Source organism: Papio anubis, chromosome 8, assembly GCF_008728515.1.
Source record: "Papio anubis isolate 15944 chromosome 8, Panubis1.0, whole genome shotgun sequence".
In the NCBI taxonomy this organism is placed as follows: domain Eukaryota; kingdom Metazoa; phylum Chordata; class Mammalia; order Primates; family Cercopithecidae; genus Papio; species Papio anubis.
In genome coordinates, this window is record NC_044983.1 from 90,158,132 (window position 1) to 90,182,122 (window position 23,991).

The following is a 23,991-nucleotide window of genomic DNA, read 5'->3' on the forward strand; positions in this document are numbered from 1 at the left end:
GGAAAGAAATAACTTTGCTAACTCTACAGGTTGTGTTTGATACATAGTTCTCTCTTTAAGACATTTTTACTGTGTGCTCTTAGAGTAGTTTGAGAGTCAACCTTTGGAATTAACAATTTGTTTTAGTATGTTGTAGCTTTCCACCAGAATCTCAGAATTAATGTCCAAATGCCCGGTACGTTAATTAGGCTGGGTCTAGATTTGAGCCTTCATTGCTTTCTGGAATTGGTTTCTCTGGGAATGATGGTGTCAGGTCTGGTTATTACAGTTCTGATTGTTCCACATTAGAAGGCTTCCAGAACCCTTGCCCTGCGCATAGCTATGGTGACAGGAAGAGCAGAAGCTTATGTTAGAGCCCTTCTGTGCTTTGCAGTTGGTGTTATTTGCCCAACAGGTGGAAGTTTGCCATTTCTTACATTTGGTTCTCTGGTCTTAATCTAATTCAGGATGCTGGAAAATTATCTGCTGAAGGCTGAGGTATTTCTGACTCTGGAATTTATCCTTGAGTGTAGTCAGCTGAGTATGAAAGACTTAGTTTTAGAGAGCACAGTTCTTAGGTTTCTTGACTGACCTTTATTGTCCTTCTCCTTCACTGTTCTTATCTGAACAAGGTCATTTGACACTACAGCCAGTGGAGGGATCCAGAGTTTAAAAGTAGGTCCATGGAAGAAGGAGAGGCTGTTGTTGAATATGTTATGGGATTTGTCACAGACTTGGTAACTTGCTAAGGGATCACATGGGAGATGACATTTTGAAGGACAGAATTGACCTAGGCAGATTTTCGGCAAGGGCAGTGACATCCCTTGTGTTTAGTATTTAGCAGAGGAAAAGAGCTAAAAGTTTAATATGGCTGACAGTACAGGCATTGGGGAAAGATAACACTTCTGTTGACAGGAAATGAAAAAAGCAAAGACATAGGCTGTGGAATAGGCTGAGATGTAAACAGACTATTTAAATGAAGTTTTTAAGAAAATAAGTTTGAACCATGATGAATACCAACATTTAAGTTATTTGGACAGAGAAAAGTTAACATAAATTGTTAACCAAGTATAAAGTCATTAACTTGCTAAATGAAAGGGTAATAAGAGCCTGAAAGTTTCATAGAGATCACAACTATAGAAAGCGGCTACCACCACTAGGACTGAGGGAACAAAGGGAAAATTAGGAAATTATTAAAACTTGAAGCACCATGGAATTGAAATATTATTTTCACAGCAAAAGGAGTTGCTTCCACAATAACAAAAGCTCACCAGCCAGGTCTAGTAAACGCCACCACTTTCTTATATTTATTGCTTTACTTCTTTTGGGATGAAAGAAAATTATATTGAATTTTCTTTTTCTTCCCCTTTGTCTTCCTGAAATTCTCAATGTGATGTTGAACATTGAAGGACAAGTGGTTGATTTCTCTCAAGTGCCTTATTTGAAGCTCTTGTTGTTTTTGAAAGGATTTAATAATAATTATGTGATTTAAAAACAAAGTTTCAATAATTATATAGCTTAAAGTTGAACGAGTAACAGAGCTGCAACTTTGAGGTAACAGTCTCATAGGCTTTTATCGTAATAAAGCTATTGATATTTAGTTTCTTTCATTTGTTTTCCCTAGAGGTTTTGCTACTTGTTGATGAGTGCTTCAACTTACACATTTATGATGATGTGGGAGTATAGCCATTATCTCCTGTTTCTTCAAGCAATATCTCTATTCCTGCTAGATATCTTTTCACTGAAGCAAAATGACAAGGTATTATGGCATTTTGAAATGATGATTTTAAATCCAGAGAATGAATGTATTTATAGCATTGTATCTTAAAACCTCTCTTTTCTTCATCCATACACTCCTATGGTTCAGAACCCCAATGCGTACAACATTTAAGTTATTTGGACAAAGAGAAGTTACATAAATTGTTAACCAAGTATAAAGTCATTAACTTGCTAAATGAAAGGGTAATAGAGCCTGAAAGTTTCATAGAGATCGCAACGCAGAAAGCAGTTAACTGCTAGGGAAAAATATGAAATTATTAAAACGTAGAAATATAGAACAGGACCTCACAGAGCTGATACTCAGACTTTTGAGCTCAGAAATACCAGCTTTGCTCAAAAGTAGGGCCCTTCAGAATTGGGACCCAGGCCTCTGAGGATGTGGCTGTGTCTGACTGGTCTTGGGTTTCTTGGGCTGGAAGATGTGATGAAGCTGGTTCTTGAAGTGTTGGGAAAACTGCAGCTGCATTCAGTGCTTCCATAGGAAGTAATTGCTCTGTTGGGTTGAAGAAGCATCCTTGAGGTGAGATCACAGGACCCTCAAGTCATCAGGAAGCAAGAGGAAGGAGCAGGCTCCTTCCTCCTCCAGGCTTGCACTTTCCCTCTAACATTTCCTATTGGCAGAGCTTCATAGGCAACCGACAGGAAAAGCAGAAATGTAGATTGCAGAGTCCTAGGCCCAGCATTGCCAGGCAAAGGATAGAAAGGGGAGTTTGGAACTAAGAGAGTTATTTGGTAACTGGCACACTTCTGTAGAACCAGAACCCAAATCAAAAATAGAACATAAGCCAGGTGTAGTGGCACATGCGTGTAGTCCCAGCTACTGGGGAGGCCAAGGCAGGAGGATTGCTTAAGCCCAGGAATTCAAATCCAGCCTGGGCGACACAGTGAGACCCTATCTGTACAAAAAATTTTTTTAAATTAGCTGTGTGAGGTGGGGGCTGAGGCGGGAGGATCACTTGACCAGCCTGAGCAACATGGTGAGACCCCACCTCTAAAAAAATTTAAAAAGGGAATAGATCATTACAAACACCCAGAAGTCTCCATCATGCTCTCTCTCCCAGTCATTACTTCAACCCCCAAGGGTAACTACTGTTCTGACTTGTAACAGTGAGGTATCTTTTTGGTTTTTTTTTTTTTGTTTTTTTTTTTTGAGACGGAGTCTCGCGCTGTCGCCCAGGCTGGAGTGCAGTGGCGCGATCTCGGCTCACTGCAAGCTCCGCCTCCCGGGTTCACGCCATTCTCCTGCCTCAGCCTCCTGAGTAGCTGGTACTACAGGCGCCCACCACCGCGCCCGGCTAATTTTTTGTATTTTTAGTAGAGACGGGGTTTCACTGTGGTCTCGATCTCCTGACCTTGTGATCCGCCCGCCTCGGCCTCCCAAAGTGCTGGGATTACAGGCGTGAGCCACCGCGCCCGGCCTCTTTTTGGTTTTTTTTGAGACGGAGTCTAACTCTGTCGTCCAGGCTAGAGTGCGGTGGCTCAATCTCAGCTCACTGCAACCTCCACCTCCTGGCTTCAAGCGATTCTCCTGCCTTAGCCTTCCAAGTAGCTGGGATTACAGGCGCTTGCCACCACACCCAGCTAGTTTTTGTATTTTTAGTAGAGATGGGATTTCACCATGTTAGCCAAACTGGTCTCAAACTCCTGACCTTTTGATCCACCCGCCTCAGCCTCCCAAAGTGTTGGAATTACAGGCATGAGCTACCGCACCTGACCGAGGTATCTTTTTTTTTTTTTTTTTAAGTGGCTCTGGCTATTGACTGATTTTTTTTCTTTTTGTTTTTTATTTTATTTTAATTTATTTATTTTTACTTTTTTGGAGACAGGCTCTCACTCTGTCACCCAGGCTGGAGTGCAGTGGCTCAATCATGGTTCACTGCAACGTCTGCCTCCCAGGCTCAAGCGATCCTTCTACCTCAGCCTCCTGAGTAGCTGAGACTACAAGTGCGTGCCACCATGCCCGTCTGATTTTTGTTTTTTCTTTTTCTTTTTTTGAGACAGTCTTGCTCCGTCACCCAGGCTGGAGTGCAATGGTGCGATTTTGGCTCACTGCAACTTCCACCTACCGGGTTAAGCAATTCTCTTGCCTCAGCCTCCCGAGTAGCTGGGATTACAGGCTCTCGCCACCATGCCCAGCTAATATTTTTTGTTTTTAATAGAGACGGGTTTCACAATGTTGGCCAGACTTGTCTCGAACTCCTGACCTCAAGTGATCTACCCACCTTGGCCTCCCAAAGTGCTAGGATTTCAGATGTGAGCCACCATGCCCGGCCAACATTAAAAATATTGATTGAACATTTGCATAATACTTTCCTAAATTATAGTAGAGCATTTACTGTATAATTATAGTTAAATCTAAATAAAACAAATGAAAACGTGTGATAAAATATAACTTATTCTCACTTATTTTATTTTTGTCACAACAGGTTTATGAAGTTTATAAAATCTACATATTTTCCCTCTTTCTGGGATATTTACTGCAGTTTGAGAATCCAGCTTTGTTGGTATCTCCTTTACTAAGTTTAGTAGCAGCCTTAATGCTTGCTAAGTGCCTTCAGGTAATTAGAACTGTCTTTTTATTGTTCTTATTTTAATTTATTTTTTTTGAGATGGAGTCTTGCTCTGTTGCCCAGGCTGGAGTACATCTCAGCTTACTGCAACCTCTGCCTCCTGGGTTCAAGTGATTCTCCTGCCTCAGCCTCCCAAGTAGCTGGGATCAGAAGCATGTGCCACCCCACCCAGCTAATTGTATTTTTAGTAGAGACCGGGTTTCACCATGTTGGCCAGGCTGGTGTCAAACTCCTGACCTCAAGTGATCCCCCCTCCTTGGCCTCCCAAAGTGCTGAGATTACAGGCTTGAGCCACCGTGCTCGGCCATTCTTATGATTACTTTTTAAATTGTTAATTTTTTAACACCTCACTTCTTTATTCATATGCTTTTTCCTCCACAGCTGAATGTGAAGAAAGGAAGTTTTGTAGCTAAAATAATAAAAGTGATTAATTTTTACTTGGTGTGTACTCTGACAATAACATTGAATATTATAATGAAGGTAAGTAACTCTCTGGGATTCATATAGTAAAACAAAATGAATAATGAAGTATATTGGACTAAATTTTAATGAGAATAATGAGGTAGCACAGTAATAGAGTTTGAACAGTATAATTTTGAGTTAAACAATAATCATAACTAGCATATTGGGTGAGAAAGTAGGATTCTGATTCTTTTCTGTATATAGTTAAAAAGAAAAAGGGAATGCATATTTTTTATTAAGTTAAAAATGTCACCATATGGAATAAAGTGAGACAAATGAAAAGTGTTTAGAAGAGTGGGTGAGTTACTTGAGCCTGGTGGGATAAGGTTGAAATGTTCTTGATCACCTGAGGTTAGGAGTTTGAGACCAGGTTGGCCAACATGGTAAAACCTCATCTCTACTAAAAATACAAAAAATCAGCTGAGCGTGGTGGTACGTGTCTGTAATCCCAGCTACTCGGGAGGCTGAGGCAGGAGAATCACTTGAACCTGGGAGGCAGAGGTTGCGGTGAGCCAAGATCATGCCATTGCACTCCAGCCTGGGCAACAAGAATGAAACTCTGTCTCAAAAAAAAAAAAGAAAAGAAAAAAAGAAATGTTCTTAGTACCCCATTGTAGTTTATGCTTCAACATAAGGTCATGGTATTGATTTATGTTAGTAAATCTCCTTGCTCCATAGTCATACCATATATTATTTATTCATATTTTTGTTTTGTAGTCTTGTTGTGTTTTCTGTCTCTAGTATTGGGGAAAGCATGTGCTTGTAAGCATAGCTAATATTTCTTTGTTTAACTGGTGTTTTTCTCTTCTAGATGTTTGTCCCACACAAAGAAAATGGGCACATGCTGAAATTCCTTGAAGTAAAATTTGGACTAAATATGACTAAGTAAGTTTTAGATTATGTAAGTTTACCTAAATTGATACCACTTAGACAATAAAGATTAAAAAACTTCAATGGCCGGGCATAGTGGCTCACATCTGTAATGCTAGCACTTTGGGAAGCTGAGGCGGGTAGTTCATGACTGCTTGGGCAACATGGCAAAACCCTGTCTCTACAAAAAAACCAACCAAAAAAAAAAAAAAAAATTAGCTGGGTGTGGTGGTGCATGCCTTGGTCCCAGTTATTTAGGAAGCTGAGGTAGGAGGACCACCTGAGCCTGGGAGGTGGAGGTCGTAGTTAGCCAAGATCATGCCAGTGCACCCCAGCCCGGGCGACAGTGAGACCCTGTCTTAAAAAAGAAAAGAAAAAAAAACCTTAGAATGTGTTTACCACATTGTTAAACTTTAACATTTTGTTCTAAACCCAATGATTTAAGTAGACATTCTCAATCCATCAGTGAGCACTCCTGAACATCACTCCATCTCTAACATCCTTCCCTACGGCTAGGGATTGAGGATAGGAGTTTAGAGATGGATGAGAAATGAGGACGCAGATAAACATATATACAACCAGGAGTCTTGTTGATCATACTTAGGGCCAAAAAATGTTTATCCTGATTCATACTGCTCAAAAGGTTTACATTTCAAATGTTATGATTTATCTTAATAAGTAGGTATCTCTTTTTTAAGTGGGTCCTAGTTGAGTTACACCTGTCAATATAGAGTAGGTCTATCCAATAATAATATGTGAACCACTTATGTAATTGTAATTTTCTAGTAGCCGTATTTTTAAAAATACAAAGAAGCAAGTGAAATTAATTTTAACATATTTTCTCTAATATATAAAAATAATTTGTAAACAATGTAAAAATTATTAAGGATATATTTTGTTTTTCAAATCATTATTTTGCTCTTCTTTTCTTTGAAATCCTGGGTGTATTTTGTACTTAAAGTATGTCTCAATTTGAATTGGCCACATTTCAGCTGTTTAAAAACCTCATGTCTCTAGTAGCTACCATATTTGACAATGCATTTGTAGAGGTTAGCCAGCTGAATTGTTTGTTGTCTTCTAGATAAAGATAGAAACCAAAATTCCCTAAAAACTATATTGGGCTTTAGAGATGGTCACGTTACTTGGCAATAAAAAGCAGCAGTTTTACATTCATTAGAGCGGTTTTAGTGAGAGCATATGCTTTGTTTACTAATACGTTACTATTATCGTCATTTATAAAGGATAGTACCTTGCTATTATAAGTAAACGGGTTTAGGAAATGTGGTTTTTCTTAGTTTTTACTGATATTAAAAAAAATACTTTTGTGTTCAGTAGTTTAAAACGTCTGTGAATTTAATATCATGCTTTTTGTCTTCTATAGGAATTTTACAATGAATTGGCTTCTCTGTCAAGAATCCCTGCAGGCACCATCTCAAGATTTTTTTCTGCGATTGACACAGTCTTCTTTATTACCTTTCTATATCCTGGTGTTAATTATTTGTTTTCTTTCTATGTTGCAAGTTATTTTTAGGAGGATTAAGTAAGTACCTATGAGAATCAATCATATTACTAACATAATTATGGAAATGTATGAAATACTTATTTTTAATATTCTTCCAATATTTTTATATTTGTTTTAGAGCTTCTAATTCCATTCTCTTTTCATTGACATGGAAAATATCATTATAAGATGTGTTGGCCAGGTGAGACGGCTCACACCTGTAATCCCAACACTTTGGCAGGCCAAAGCCGGCAGATCACAAGGTCGGGAGTTTGAGACCAGTCAGGCCAATATGGTGAAACCCCATCTCTACTAAAAGTACAAAAATTAGCTGGACGTGATGGCGCTCACTGTTAATCCTAGCTACTCGGGAGGCTGAGGCAGGTGAATCGCTTGAACCCGGAAGGCAGAGGTTGTGGTAAGCCGAGATTGCACCACTGCACTCCAGCCTGGGCAACAGAGTGAGACTCCCTGTCAAAAAAAAAAAAAAGGTTGTGTTGACCAGAAAAATTTAAACTTAGTTTTTTGTTTTGTTTTGTTTTTTGTTTTTGTCTTTTTTTTTGAGACAGAGTCTCACTCTTGTTGCCCAGGCTGGAGTGCAGTCGCACAATCTTGGCTCTATGCAACCTCTGCCTCCCGGGTTCAAGCAATTCTCCTACCTTAGCCTGGGTTCAAGCGATTCTCCTACCTCAGCCTCCCGAGTAGCTGGGATTACAGGCATGCGCTGCCACGCCCAGCTAATTTTGTATTTTATCTATGTTGGTCAGGTTGGTCTCAAACTCCCGACCTCAAGTGATCCACCCGCCTCGGCCTCCCAAAGTGCTGGGATTACAGGCATGAGCCACCGTGCTCAGCCCTAAACTTAGAGACTTAATATATAACTGAAGTTTAAATAATCAGTTAAACTTTTACAGACCAATTCACTAATTTGTACAAATTTTTACTTAATATAAGAATAATTTATTCTATTTAACTTAAACGAAGTTAGCAGTATAAGTAGTTTTAAATTACAAAGTTTGAGGCCAGGGGCAGTGGCTTATGCCTATAATTCCAACAATCTGAGAGGCTGATGCAGGATTGCTTGATGCCAGGAGTTCAAGACCAGCCTGGGCAACATAGTGAGACCCCCATCTCTTAAAGAAAAAGAAAAAAAAAAGCTATAAAGTTTGACTAATCTTTGATGTTTTTATCATGTTTGAAAAGACAGAGATTGTGTATAATTTCTTAATTTTAAGAATTTATTCAAATTATGATTTAACTATATTAATTTAGCAATTGCTAGTTGATTCATAATTGATCTTGGAAGAAGAACCTACAAATCTTTATTATTATTTTCTTTTTTTTGAGACGGAGTCTTACTCTGTCACTCAGGCTGGAGTGCAGTGACACGATCTTGGCTCACTGCAACCTCCACCTCCCAGATTCAAGCAATTCTCCTGCCTCAACCTCCAGAGTAGCTGAGATTTCAAGCATGCACCACCACGGCTGGCTAATTTTTGTATTTTAGTAGAAACGGGGTTTCATCATGTTGGCCAGGCTGGTCTCGAACTCTTGACCTCAAGTGTCCTCCCACTTTGGCCTCCCAAAGTTCTAGGATTACAGGCGTGAGTCACTGCTCCTAGCCCTTTTTTATTTTTCTGAAAATTCATGTTTAGTCTTCATAGAGTTTGTTGTCTTCAGGTTCTAAAAGCCATTTGCAGAAACGTAGTATATATGTTAGGTATTTAACTAGTACAATATACTTTCAAATTTTAAAGATCACCTATATTTTTTGTTATGTTGAAATATAAAATTTTAGGTATGTACTTCAAAGATGATAAACAATGTATCTTTGGTTTTTTACAAATATATTTTCAAAGTATTAAAAAATACATTTTCTTTTTGTAGTGGTAAGTCCCTGAAGGAAACTGTTACTCTTGAAGATGGACAAATTGGAGAAAGACCAGAAATAATTTATCATGTAATTCACACTATTTTATTGGGTTCTCTTGCAATGGTTATAGAAGGGTAAGTGTACTTTATTTGATCCCTTTGTTTTTACAAAGATTGTTGGCCGAGAGCAGTGACTCACACCTGTAATCCCAGTACTTTGGGAGGCCAAGGCAGGCAGCTCACCTGAGGTCAGGAGTTTGAGACCAGTGTGACCAACATGGTGAGACTCCGTCTCTACTAAAAATACAAAAATTAGCTGGGTGTGGTGGTGTGCGCCTGTAGTCCCAGCTACTGGGGAGGCTGAGGTGGCAGGGTCTGTCGAACCTGGGAGGTACAGGTTGCAATGAGCCGAGATTGCGCCACTGCACTCTAGCCTGAGCAACAGAGCGAGACCCCGTCTCAAAAAAAAAAAAAAAGTAAAAAAACCCACAAAGATTGTCTTTTTTTTTTTTTTTTGTAGAATCTTGTTCTGTCACCCAGGCTGCAGTGCAGTAGCACAATCTCAACTCACTGCAACCTCCGCCTCCCAGGTTCAAGCAATTTTGTCTCAGCCTCCTCAGTAGCTGGGATTACAGGCGTACAGCACCATGCCCGGCTAATTTATTTGTATTTTTAGTAGTGACAGGGTTTCACCACATTGATCAGGCTGGTCTTGAACTCCTCACCTCATGATCTGCCCGCCTTGGCCTCCCAAAGTGTTGGGATTACAGGTGTGAGCCACCATGCCCAGCAAAGATTGTCTTTTTTAATGATAATAAGTAGATACATCCAATAATACGTTTATAAAACTTTATAAAAACTCAAAACCTATAAACTTTCTTAATTTATCTGGAGTTTACAAAGATGTTTATAGTATAATGAACTGACATTTACTTATTCATTCATTTGTTAAAAAACTATTGAACATATTCCAAGTTCTAGGCGTTGTGCTAGGTGCTAAAGGTACCTCAATAAGCCCAATAGTGGAACAGACAGTCTCTAACCTTATTTAACTTATGGCCTAATGGAGATGACAGATGTCAATCATACAAAAATAAAATTACAACTTTGGTAAGTGAAGGAGATGTACATGGTGCTATAAGAACATATAAAACAGAATTTGACTTAAAGAGATCAGAAAGGTTCCCTAAAGAAAAAGTGCCTGAGACCTGAAGGGTGAGTAGGAGTGGACTAGGTGACCCAAAGAGGCAAGAGTACTGCAGGTAGAGGGAACGGCATATGCCCAGGCCTGGGCAGGAAGAATCATGGCACATTGTTGGTGGGAGGAAAAGGAGCTCAGTCTGGCTGTAGCACAGGGAGCTTGTGGTAGGCTTTTATCCTTTCCTTACCTCATTTATTTTATTGTCTTTCAATGGCAAATGAACTTTTACAAAATATATGTAGGGCCCCATTTAATGTTCAATAAGGTAGAATTTTTGTATTTCACTTGCTTGATCATTTTAGTGTTCTGTATACCTTAAATTTGTTAAGGCAAAATAGGTATTCACATATTAATATTTAGATAAGTTATGTAATAATTGTTTAGGGAGTTTGAATCCTTGAAACATATCTTGCACTATTTATTTTTAAGTATTTAGTTTTTAAACTTCCCTTCCTGCTTCTGTAGAAAATCGTGCCATCTTGTTAATAAACTTTATTAAAATGTATTCATTCAGCAGAAGTTTTTGTTTTTTTCATACTCTTCTAGCAATAGTGGGAGATACAGAAATACACATGATAGGATCCCCCTTCCTCAGAAGCACACAGTCTAGGAAGGTAAATGCAATGGTCAGAAATTCCTAAGACCATCCTTACTTCTGTCACCAACTGCAAGTTTGAGAGTCCTCCAAACTACCCTCAGGCTTGATTTTAAAAAGTCATTATACTCGAGTTACAGTTTGTTACAGTGAAAGGACACAGATTAAAATCAGCAGAGGAAAGAGACCCATAGGACAAGGTCCAGGAGACATCAAAGCACAGAACTACCATTTGTTCCCTCCCAGTGGAATCATGCAGACAGTACCTGTTTTCCTCTCAGAAACGATGTGTGACGGTACACACGGAGTACTGTCAATCAGGGAAGCTCACCCATGCTTTGAATTTAGGGTTTGTACTGGGGCTCAGTCATATATATGTGGTTGACCACCTGTGTGGCTGACATTAGTCTTCAGCCCTTCAGAAGTTGAACTGACACCACATGGCCCAAGGCTCCCACCATAAATCACACTGTTAGCATAGACTCTTATGCATGACCTAAAGGACCCAGGCAAACGAAGATGCTCTTATCAGGCAAGAGGTTACCACCTAGAAGTTGAGGGCAAAGGCCAAATCTCTTTTTAAGCAAGGTTAATCCTTTACTGTACAATAAATAAGATGCATGGGAATACATTTCATAAAAGGCAATATATGAGGCCGGGCACAGTGACTCACGCCTGTAATCCTAGCATTTTGGGAGCCTGAGGCAAGCGGATCACTTGAGGTCAGGAGTTCGAAACCAGCCTGGCCAACATGGTGAAACCCCCGTCTCTATTAAAAATACAAAAAAATTAGCTGGGTGTGGTGGTAGGCACCTGTAATCTCAGCTACTCAGGAGACTAAGGCAGGATAATCACTTGAACCCAGGAGGCGGAGGTTGCAGGGAGCCAAGATTGTGCCACTGCACTCTAGCCTGGGCAGCAGGGCAAGACTCCGTATCAGAAAACAACAACAACAAAAGGCAATATATGAAACCCTTTGCATATTAAAGTTAATTATTAAGTTGTAATTCATATAGGAGCATCTTTCTTTAATAGATGAAGAAAATGTTACCATCTTTAGAAGTTTGGAGCTTTAAATTCTTCAATTAGGTTACTTGTATAGAAACTGAATGTTTAATAGCATTGAAGATAATTATGTTTAAGTTTTTGTTTTTTGTTTTTGTTTTTTGAGACAGAGTCTTTGTCGCCCAGGCTGGATTGTAGTGGCACAATCTCAGCTCACTGCAACCTCTGCCTCCCAGTTCAAGTGATTCTCCTTCCTCAGCCTCCCAAGTAGCTGGGTACAGGCATGCGCCACCAAGCCCAGCTAATTTTGTATTTTGAGTAGAGATGGGGTTTCTTCATGTTAGTCAGGCTGGTCTTGAACCCTTGATCTCAGGTGATCCGCCTGACTCAGCCTCCCAAAGTGCTAGGATAACAGGCATAAGCAGGTGCGCCTGGCCTTGTTTTTGTGTTTTTGAGAGATAGGCTGGGCGTGGTGGCTCACGCCTATAATCCCAGCACTTTGGAAGATGGAGGACAATGATCACTTGAGCCCGGGAGTTTGAAACCAATCTGGGCAACATGGCAAGACCCCATCTCTACAAAAAAAAAAAGCGCCAGGCATGGTGGCATACGTCTGTGGTCCCAGCCACTATGGAGGCTGAGGTGGATGGATTGCTTCAGCCTTGGAGTTCAAGGCCACAGTGAGTCATGATCATGCCACTGCACTCCAGTCTGGGCGACAGAGTGAGGCCGCGTCTTCAGTTAAAAAAAAGAAAAAAAGACAGGGTCTCATTCTGTCGCCCAGACTGGAGTACAGGGGTGCCATCACAGCTCACTGTGCTCTCGAACTCCCAGGCTCAAGCAATGCTCCCACGATATCCTCTCAACTAGATGGGACCACAGGCTGGTGTCACCATGCCTGGCTAATATTTTTTAAAGTTTTTGTAGAGATGAGGTCTCACCATGTTGCCCAGGCTGGTCTTGAACTCCTGGGCTCAAGCCATCCTCCCATCTCAACCTCCCAAAGTGTTGGGATTATAGGCGTGAGCCCCTGTACCCAGCCACATTTAAGTTTTTTTAAAATTATGATAAAAAAGTACATAACATAAAATCTACTATCTTAATGTTTTTTAAGTATACAATTCAGCAGTGTTTAGTATATTCACACATTGTTGTACAACAGATCTGCACAACATTTTCATCTTGTAAATCTAAAACTGTATATCGATGAACAACTCTCATTTTTTTCCCTACCCTCAACCTCTAATAATCACCATTTTACTTTCCATTTCTTTCTTTTTTTTTTTTTTTTTGAGACGGAGTTTCACCCTTGTTGCCAGGCTGGAGTGCAATGCTATGATCTCAGCTCACCGCAGCCTCCACCTCCCGGATTCAAGCAATTCTCCTGCCTCAGCCTCCCAAGTAGCTGGGATTACAGGCATGCGCCACCATGTCCAGCTAATTTTGTATTTTTAGTAGAGATGGGGTTTCTCCATGTTGGTCAGGCTGGACTCGAACTCCCGACTTCAGGTGATCTGCCCACCTTGGTTTCCCAAAGTGCTGGGATTATACCAGGAGCCACTGTGCCTGGCCTTTACTTTCCATTTCTATGAATTTGTTTACTTTAGATACCTCATGTAAGTGGAATCCTATAGTGTTTATCTTTTTGTGACTGGCTTATTTCACTTTATGTCACATCATCAAATTTCATCTATATTGTAAGATGACAAGATTTTCTTCTTTTTCAAGGCTAAAAAATATTTCACTGTGGATACAAGGAGTCTTCAAAAAGTTCGTGAAACATGCATATTGGAAAAAACTATGCACGTATTCCAATTTTTTTGTGTGTGCCAAAACCATTGTGCCCCTAGATCAGCTGCAAACAAGAGCAGAGCTCTCCTTTTTTTTTTTTTTTTTTTTTTTTTTTTTTTTGAGACAGGATCTTGTTCTCTTGCCCAGGCTGGAGTACAGTGGTACCATCTCGACTCACTGTAACGTCCACCTCTCAGGTTCAAGCTACTATCCTGCATCAGCCTCCAGAGTAGTTGGGATTACAGGCGTGCGCCACCATCCCTGGCTAAATTTTGTATTTTTATTAAAGATGGGGTTTCACCGTGTTGGCCAGGCTGGTCTCGAACTCCTGACCTCAGGTGTTCCACCCGCCTCAGCCTCCCAAAGTGCTGGGATTACAGGTGTGAGCCACTGCACCCAGCCTCTTAATTTTTGAAAATTAAAAAAATTCTTTTGTAGAGACAGGGTCTAATTTTGTTGCCCAGGCTGGTCGTGAACATCTGGCTTCAAATGATCCTACTGTCTTGGCCTCCCAAAGTGTTGGGATGACAGGCGTGTGCCACTGTACCCAGCCTGGATATTTCTTTATTTTCTCCATTCCATGGCTTTGCTGTTTTATAAAACTGCAGTGGTTAACATTTATACTCTAGGCCCAGATTCTTCCAGTCTCTTCTGAGTTTGACACCAGGGAATATATCATAGAAGGGTCTGATTGTTCTCCTTAGTATTTATTACACAAGTTGTCCCTTGAAATGTTATTTTTTTCTTGATAATCTGTACTAAGCACTGATATCTATTAATTTTTCTAAACTTTTCCTCTTCCATTTTTAGCAGTTGGCATCTCCTACGGAGATGGGCTCCTTTTGTTTTCTTTAACATCTACAACATAAAGTAATGTATTTTCTTCTAATGATACAAGTTAATTTTTTTCTGTACACCTTGATTTTTAATCTTTTTAATTTAAGAGCTAAATTTTTAACTTTTTTTTTTTTTTGAGACAGAGTCTCGCTCTGTCATCCAGGCTGGAGTGCAGTGGCATGATCTCGGCTCACTGCAAGTTCTGTCTCCTGGGTTCACGCCATTCTCCTGCCTCAGCCTCCTGAGTAGCTGGGACTACAGGCACCTGCCATTACGCCCGGCTAATTTTTTGTATTTTTAGTAGAGACAGGGTTTCCCTATGTTGCCCAGGCTGGTCTCAGACTCCTGACCTCAGGTGATCCACTGCTTCATCCTCCCAGTTTGCTGGGATTACAGGCAAGAGCCACCACACATGGCCAAATTTTTGTATTTTTACTAGAGATGGGATTTCACCATGTTGGCCAGGCTGGTCTTACACTGCTGACCTCAAGTGATCTGGCCATCTCAGCCTCCCAAAGTCCTGGGATTACAGGTGTGAGCCACTGCGCCCAGCCCCAGGTGTTATTTTTGCTTGTGCCATATATCTACATTAAAAAAAATAGAAAGCAAAAATTAGGTTAACATTGCACATGAAGTTTTGCATTTTGCTTTTTTGTTTCTTATAATAATTTATTTAGTCAATACCTATTGAAGAACAGAAGTTTGTTTTTGTTTTTGTTTTTTTCCAATTTTCTTGCTAGTAAAACAAAATGCTGTAGTTAAAACTCTTGTGTGTGGCCAGGCACGGTGGCTCACGCCTGTAATCTGAGCACTTTGGGAGGCCAAGGCAGGTGGATCACTTGAGGTCAGGATTTGAGACCAGCCTGGCCAACATGGTGAAACCTGGTCTCTACTAAAAATACAGAAATTAGCTGGGCATGGTGGCATGTGCCTGTAATTCCAGCTACTTGGGAGGCTGAGGCAGGAGAATCGCTTGAACCCAGAAGGCGGGGGTTGCAGTGAGCCAAGATCACACCTGCTGTACTCTAGCCTGGGCGACAGTGAGACTCTGCTTCAAAAAAAAAAAAAAAAAAAAACCCCTTGTATGTCTATCTTTATACTCTTATGCTAATATATTTTCAGGCTACATTACTAGAAATAGCATTGCCTATCTTAGAGGGTTTTTTTTTTTTCTTTTTTTTAAGACAGAGTCTTGCTCTTCACCCAGGCTGGAGTACAGTGGTGCAATTTTGGCTCACTGCAACCTCTGCCTTCCAGGCTTAGGTGATCCTCCTGCCTCAGCCTCCCAAGTAGCTGGGACCACAGGCATATGTCACCACGCCTGGCTAATTTTTGTAGTTTTGGTAGAGACGGGGTTTCACTCTGTTGCCCAGGCTGGTCCCAAACTCCTGGCCTCAAGTGATCCACCCACCTCAGCCTCCCAAAGTGCTGGGATTACAGGCATGAGCCACCACTCCCAGTTCACCAAACTGCCTTCTGAAAAAACTCTAATAGTTTATATTCTCTCCGAGAATACAATTTTCCTGCATCCTCATCAGTATTAATGCTTTTATTTTATCCTAATTTGCTAGACCACATGTCTGCTTGATTTTTAAAAAACTAGATAACAATCTGTTGCTGAAAATTAGAGGCTAAGCTTTTTCACTGTCCCTTAACATTTTGGTATTTTTGTGAGTAGCAGGAAAGAGCTCAGAGGAGAGAAATTAGATAATAATGGCATTCACAGGATGTCTCATGTATGACTCCATTTGTGTTTTCCAGCTTGAAGTACATCTGGATTCCTTATGTGTGCATGTTAGCAGCATTTGGCGTATGTTCTCCTGAACTTTGGATGACACTTTTCAAGTGGCTTCGATTAAGAACTGTACACCCAGTATTGTTGGTGAGTCATTATTTCGCGTGAAGTATTTGTTTCTCTTCTGATTATATAAAATCAAAGCTAATAAGTGGAAACTACATTGAATACAATTGAAATAGCATGAGTAAATTACATGATGACTTACAGGTAGAAAAACAGATCCTGTGCAAAACATTTTTTAAAATAATTTCTGGGCTGGACACGGTGGCTCACGCATGTAATCCCAGCACTTTGGGAGGCTGAGATGGGTGGATCACTTGAGGCCAGGAGTTCGAGACCAGCCTGGCCAACATGGTAAAACCCTGTCTCTACTTAAAATACAAAAAAAACTAGCTGAGCATGGTGGCACATGCCTGTAGTCCCAGCTACTCGAGAGGCTGAGAATTGAGAATTGCTTGAACCCAGGAGGCAGAGGTTGCAGTAAGCCAAAATCACACCACTGCACTGCAGCCTGGCAACAGAGCAAGACTTTGTCTCAAAAAATAAAAATTTAAAAAAAAATTCTGATTATCAAAGTAATGCATTTTAAGGCATACAACTTTAAAAATAAAAGGTAAAAATGTGAGTGAATCAGTAATGTGAGAGGCCACCAAGAATTAATTTTTATAATATCTTTCTTGGTTTGATTTAGAACTATGGTATATTTTCTATATGAATGGAACATTCCATTCTGCCTGCTGTGTGCTTGGGATACAAAGATAATTATAGCATAGTTAATTTCATCAAGTGGATTATAATCTCTGGGCGTAAAAACAGATAATAAGAATTCGACCCTCTGTCCCCTGCTCCCTCCGCTTCCACTTTCTCCAACCTGCCAGCTCTTCCTTCTCTCCCTGTCCTGCCTCCTAAAAAACAAAAAGAACTTTTCATAGGGTTCTTTTAGAACATAGGGAAGGGCTACTTAATTCTGTTTTTCTTTTTTTTTAGGCACTCAAATAAGGCTTTCCTATCTGAGATTAGAAAGATATTTAGTTATTAGGCAAATGAAGGGGAAAGAGAGGGTATTCATGGTAGAAGGAATAGACACAGAGGTAGGCAAAGAATATGATGTAATCAAAGGGACTGGGAAAAAGGCACAATATATTTAGTTTTCTTGGCACACAAAGTGTGAGGTAGGTAGGGGTGGTCAAGAAATGAGACTGGAGAAATGGAGGAAGGTGAGGCCATGGGGTCCCTGAGTGTCATGCTGCGGAACTGGCTCTCATGCCGTCGGCAGTGGGAAGGAATTGGGATGTGTATGCCTCATGGAAAGCGAGAGAGTCAGACTTGTATTTTCTATTTGCTCACTCTGACAATTCTGTGAAGGATAGTCCACAGGCAACAAACTTCAGTCACAGAGGAGGCAGAGTGGATAGAAGTAATTGAAGCTTCAATTTATTGAATGCTCATTATGTCAGGTACTGTTTGAAGCATTTCACATGCTATTCAGTCTTAGATTTTCTCTGTTTTATAGATAAAAACAAGGCTTTAATTGGTTAAATAACTTGCTTGAGATTGCCAAGCTTGTAAGTATGGAAATCATGATTCACGCCCAGGATTTTCTTTTCTCTTTTTTTTTTTTTTTTTTTTGAGACAGAGTCTGACTCTCCCAGGCTGGAGTGCAGTGGCACAGTCGTGGTTCACTGCAGCCTTAAATTCCTGGGCTTAAGCAATCCTCCTTCCTCATGCTCCTGAGTAGCTGGGACTTCAGGCACACTCCACCATGCCCAGCTAATTAAAACATTTTTTATTTTTAGAGACAGGGTCTCTCTGTGTTGCCCAGGCTGGTCTCAAACTCCTAGACTCAAGCAATCCTCCCACCTTCGCCCCCTAAGTTCTGGAATTATAGGTGTGAGCTACTGCACCCAGCCACACCCAGGTTTTTCTGACTCCAAAGCCCATTCGATTAGCAGTATGCCAGATTCGAATGAAAAAAGTAGTTAGAAGATCAGTAAGCCTCACTGCTTATTAAGTATGGGGAAATGAGGAACAGGGAGATATCTTAGATGTTTCCTAGGTTTCTGGTGGATCATAGGGTCACTAAAAGACATGGGACAGTAGGCAGAACAGGTTTTATTATAGCAGGACGATGATACATTATCTTTAATGATATTCGTGTCGTATTTTGCCAGTCTTATTTCGAGGAGAGTTTATGCATTCTTATTTTAACAGACTAGTGTACTGATGTATATTAGCTATTTTTTTGTGTTAATTCATTGTCTTTTTTGTTGATAGCTTTTCATGTAGTAGTGTACTATCCTTTGTAAGATCTGTATAACATAGATTTCTGGCAAATTTTTCAAATATCAACTTGCCATTTGAAATTATGAGCATTACCTTTTTAATGTTCTGCGTTAAATTTTTATAGTAAATGTTTATGTCTCACTTTACTTCCAAGTTAATATCTTTGAAAGTCATTAGTTTTCACCCGTCTCATTCTGTGAACTAGGTTCTATGTTGACTTCATTTTTTTTTGAAATTTTGTATAACTATAGAGATATATGATTGATCATAGAGTAGTGTCTATTACCTCTAACATGTATTCTGAAATGTATTTATCTGTAATCCTTTTTGCTTTCATATTTTAGGCTCTTATTCTGAGCATGGCTGTGCCTACTATAATAGGTCTCAGCTTATGGAAAGAGGTAAAAAAATTAGATTTTTATATTAATAAAATGTACTTTATCTACAAGGGTAGTGATAAATTTGTATGTGTGGGTAGGAAACATGTTGAGACACTATCCTAACAAAATAAAATGTAATATTCTTAGTAATGCTTAATTTTTTTTGTTATTAGGAACATTGTAGAAGAGCTAAAACATTTCTAGAATGCCACCTGATGCTGTTTTCTGCAGTCTAATGCTAGTGTTAATTCAGTTTATAATTGGCAAAGGAAATTGCTGAGTAAATAGGAATTAATATTAAAACACATTTTGTTAACTCCAAAACTTTATCATCTATGAAATGATATAAATTCTGCAAATTATTGGAACTGAAAATTTATTTATTTAATTATATTGTGTATGCCTGAAAGATACAACTGATGATCAATTTATTATTGTTTGGTAATGACAAAATTATTTGTTGAGTCAAAGCAGTGAACTAACCATAAAATAGATTATTTGGATTGAGAAAAATAAGCAGGCCATTGAAGGAAAGCAAAGAGATCCATCATGACATTTTTTCCATGCGAAAGGTGTTGTAATATCATTTGCCTTAAGTTAGTCTGTTAGTCTTTTGAAATACTGTGGAACAGTTTTAAACTTTCTAATTACTGACATATACCTTTTGGGGCTTTTTTTTTTTTTTTTTTTGCATTTTAGTTTTTTCCAAGATTAATGACAGAATTAATGGAACTACAGGAATTCTATGACCCAGATACAGTGGAACTTATGACCTGGATAAAGTAAGGATTGAAGTGCCCAAGACTATTATTAAGCTATTAATTAATCACTGCATGCTATCTAATGAATTCACAGGAAATAATAAATTAATACTTCTCCAAATTTTTTCATCAAACTCAGGAGTTTTAGGGATATTTAGGTTTTGTTGGACTTAGTGATTCTAATTTTCTGCTCATCTCCATGGGCTTGAAAATATAGCCTTGGTCGGTATGAGATTTGAAAGTGCCATTGTCAAACTAAGTGTTTGGGATAAAAAAGAAGAGCTATCCTTTTATTTAGAGAGTCAAGGGGATGCTTATTCTGGCCTGTGTTGGAGGTGAATTGTCAGTGGATAACTAGCTTTGAACACCAGGGGTTTTAGATTTTAATGCCCACACAGGACAGGAGATGTGGTCTTAGGCCTGTGGAAGCAGGGAATTGGAATTGAGAACCCCCCAACACACACATATGTAACTCAGGGACCCTCAGAAGGCTACACTGACAGTGAAAGGATAGAAGAGCAAATACCTAGTCAGTGGAAGGATGGAATAGCAAGATACCAGACAGTAGAGAAGGAAGATAAGAAAGCATGTCTCTCTCGCATTCATCTCTTGGTCAGAAAAATTCTCCCCTCTCAATTTATAGCAATGGATCTGAATTCATGTGGGTTTATAGTTTGAAATTATACTTGTCTAGTGTAATTTGAAATTATGCTTGTCTAATCTAAGAAACCCCAAATTAAGAAATTAGCATTAAAAGTGGTTTGGGGTTGGTCTGGAATGCATGACACATCTTCAACCCATGTTATACAGGATTCCATAAGAAAGTTTCATGAAGGTAAGCTCTAAAATTATAAAACACATAAGCAGTTCAACGAAGCTTGTCATAAACAGCAGAATTAGACCTCTAGCTATTTCTGATAGTAAAATTTGTGTCATCATTTAGGTTTTGCTGCATAACAGAATGCCACAAAACTTAGTGGCTTACAAACAATAAACGTGTTATTCCACACCATCTTGAGAATTAGCAGGGTTAGGGTGCTGGGGAGGATTCTTTTGGTCTGGGCCAGCTCCACTGGGACTGGATAGTCTGGCAGGGTCTCTGTCACAAGTCTAGGGTTGGCTCTGTGTCAGCTGAGGGGATCAAACTGACTTGGCCCTCTGTCTCTCATCATCTAGCAGGTTAGCTTGGGCTTGTTTACAAGGTGGTAGTTGTAGAATTCCCAAGAGCAGCAAGAAAGGGCAATTCTCAATGTCAAGCATGTTTTAAGTCACTGCTTACACAGTGCTTACTATTGTCCTATTGGCCAAAGCAAGTCACATGATTATGACTGGCGTTCCCTCCAAGACCATGACCATAGGGAGAGGAATTATTGTGGCCATTTTTGTAACCAGTCTATTCCATGGATGGAGACTACGAAATAACTACATTGAAATTTATTAAAGACATAAAAGAAGATAAGACATGAAAAAGTGATGAAATACTATCAAAAAAGACCAGAAAAATATGGGAAAAAAGACAAAAAGTGTTTCTAGAAATTTTAAATTGATTTATAGAATAGGTATACAGAAACAAGAATAGGTTTTATTATAATGTCTTGTTACTATAACATATCTTCTATTTTATAAAAATAGTTTTCTTTAGATCATCCTTAACTATTGCCCATTAATACTTTTTGTGAATTCTATTTGCTATTGTTGAATACTGCCTTGTGTTGTCATTAACAAAAGAGAAAGTTACATCTCTGTATGATTTACCACAGTATTTTCAAAGACAGCAAAGGCCCAAACAATTACCTATTGAACATTTATGTTACTGGGTACAATTACTGTGTTTTATATCTGCTTCCTCACTATTGAGGACTGTGGCCATATATGCCATCTCTTTCTTTCGATAGCCTGGCACCATCCCTAGCACATAGAGGTGGGTGCTTAATGTTAAATTCAGACAGTGAATAAATAAGTGAATGTATTAGAACAGCCCTTTGGGACCTGCTTGTAGGTTTTCCACCTTGCAACTAGCATCTGTCTGGGACTTGGGATAATGATTCAGAGTGGAGAAGTCCTATATTTTCCACCTGGAGACAGACACATGGGTAAAGACAGAGAAGGAGCAGAAGGAGAGGTGGATTTGGAAGAAGTTGGGTTGTAGGTAGTTAATTTGCAAAAGATGGAGTTGAGAATTCACAGTATCACCACTGAACTAGTCACCTTATCTAATATATTCTGGTTACTATCCCCTTACTCTGCATTATTTTTAATCATATTATCACCACCCAATATATATGTTTACTTCTTATTGTCTTCCCCCTGCTCCCTCTTTTTAGAAAAGTTTCTGTATCTTCAGCACAAGTGTCTGGTGCATAGTTAGGTGCCCATTTTTTTTTTTAATGAATCCATAAATGAAATGAAAACTGACATTGAAATTTAAATGTATAAACATTGTAAGTTGTCTGGTGTTTCAGAGTTGATATAGATCAGTGATCTAAATAGTATACTTGCCTTTTCAGTGTGCAAATCTTTATGGTTCTTTGCAGAAGGCAAGCTCCAGTTGCAGCTGTGTTTGCAGGGAGTCCACAGTTAATGGGTGCGATTAAATTATGCACTGGATGGATGGTGACAAGTTTGCCTGTTTACAATGATGATGATCTTCTCAAGAGAAATGAAAATGTAAGGCATTTTGAATTCTACATTTGGATCTCTTTTCCAGCACTTTGTATTTTAGCATAGTCTGCAGTATACGTATGCTTCTAGGTAGCTAGGAAAGTCCAAACAATTTTAAAAGAGTTAATTAACTTCTATTTCGGAAAACCTGTGTAATTAGTAATACATTTAACCAAGAGGAGACCCAAAATTAAAATATTAAGTTCTTTGTTTTATGAATAATATTGATATGTTTCTAAGAAAAATATCTAATGTTCCACAAGGTGTCAAGGGACCTAATGTGTAATATTTTACCCAGGCTGGAATACAGTTGTGCAATCTCAGCTCACTGCAACCTCCCCTTCCTGGGTTCAAGCGATTCTCCTGCCTCAGCCTCTTGAGTAGCTAGGATTATAGGCACCCACCACCACAGCTGGCTAACATTTTTTTAATTCACCCAGGCTGAAGTACAGTGGCACAATCTCGGCTCACTGCAACCTCCGCTTCCTGGGTTCAAGTGATTCTCCTGCCTCTGCCTCCTGAGTAGCTGGGATTACAGGCACGCGCCACCATAGCTGGCTAACATTCTTTTTAAAATATTGTTCTCAATCAAATTTTTATTTTATTTTTTATTTTTTATTTTTTTTGAGACAGAGTCTTGCTCTGTCACCCAGGCTGGAGTGCAATGGTGCGATCTCGGCTCACTGCAACCTCTGCCTCCCGATTCAAGTGATTCTCCTGCCTCAGTCTCCCGAGTAGCTGGGATTACAGGCACCTGCCACCATGACCAGTTAATTTTTGTATTTTTTAGTAGAGACAGGGTTTCACCATATTGGTCAGGCTGGTGGCGAACTCCTGACCTCAGGTGATCCGCCTGCCTTGGCTTCCCAAAATGCTGGGATTACAGGCGTGAGTCACTGTGCCCAGCCCTCAATCCAATTTTTAAAAGAAGACTGTCAATTAATGTCTTGGTACTACACTTTGTCTTTCTCAGCTAAAGTTCTATTATTGCTTATAAAACACTAATTTATTTTTTAATAAATGGGCAGTTATTGACTCAGTATAACATTAGAATGGTATCTAATTATAGTTTAGATAATATATTATTTTGAATGTTTGATATGGATTTAAATGGTAACTTCATATCTGAAAGCAATGATGAACTGAACCTGAGTTCCCAATATTCTGTTTTTCAATTTTAGATAATTTCATACAGTTTTTAAGCATATTCTAAGTTAAGGAAGACATACAGTAATATAGAGATTAAGAATGCAGACTCAGGAATCAGAGTACCTGAACCCAAATGCTAGCTCTGCTGTTTATCAGCTTTGTGACCTTGAGTGAGTTACTAAATCTGGAGATTAGGTGAGAATAATAGTTCTCACCTCCTACTTGTGAGAATTAAATGAGATAATGTACAATGCCTGAAACACAGTAAAATTTTAAAGTTAGCTATTATGTTATTACTTTGTACTATTAAGTGGTCGTTGCATGCATACACGTACACATGGACACACACAAGGTACAAAGAGGAGTAAAAAAACAGGAACAGTCAAACAATTCTGCCTACAAAAATCTAAGAAGTTGTCATAAAAGGCAGTCCCTCAATCTGGGCTTTGAAGGATGATTAGAAACTTGTTTGGAAAAGAAATAGATATGATTCCAGG

At 39.3% G+C, this 23,991-nt stretch overlaps 1 protein-coding gene across 2 annotated transcripts in view; it reads left to right on the forward strand.

Annotated features, from left to right (window-relative positions):
- DPY19L4 (dpy-19 like 4) overlaps positions 1 to 23,991 on the forward strand; it is a 75,603-nt gene that overhangs the window by 46,154 nt on the left and 5,458 nt on the right. Inside the window, exons 7-16 of one of the 2 annotated variants that reach the window (XM_021942508.2) lie at positions 1,606 to 1,738; positions 4,185 to 4,316; positions 4,710 to 4,808; positions 5,602 to 5,675; positions 7,042 to 7,200; positions 9,049 to 9,168; positions 16,224 to 16,344; positions 18,888 to 18,944; positions 19,623 to 19,705; positions 22,219 to 22,351. In XM_021942508.2, coding sequence (XP_021798200.2) covers positions 1,606 to 1,738; positions 4,185 to 4,316; positions 4,710 to 4,808; positions 5,602 to 5,675; positions 7,042 to 7,200; positions 9,049 to 9,168; positions 16,224 to 16,344; positions 18,888 to 18,944; positions 19,623 to 19,705; positions 22,219 to 22,351 — 1,111 coding nt within the window. Of the gene's footprint in view, positions 1 to 1,603; positions 1,739 to 4,184; positions 4,317 to 4,709; positions 4,809 to 5,601; positions 5,676 to 7,041; positions 7,201 to 9,048; positions 9,169 to 16,223; positions 16,345 to 18,887; positions 18,945 to 19,622; positions 19,706 to 22,218; positions 22,352 to 23,991 lie in introns of both variants that reach the window. The other variant, XM_009213349.4, reaches the window with a different exon arrangement.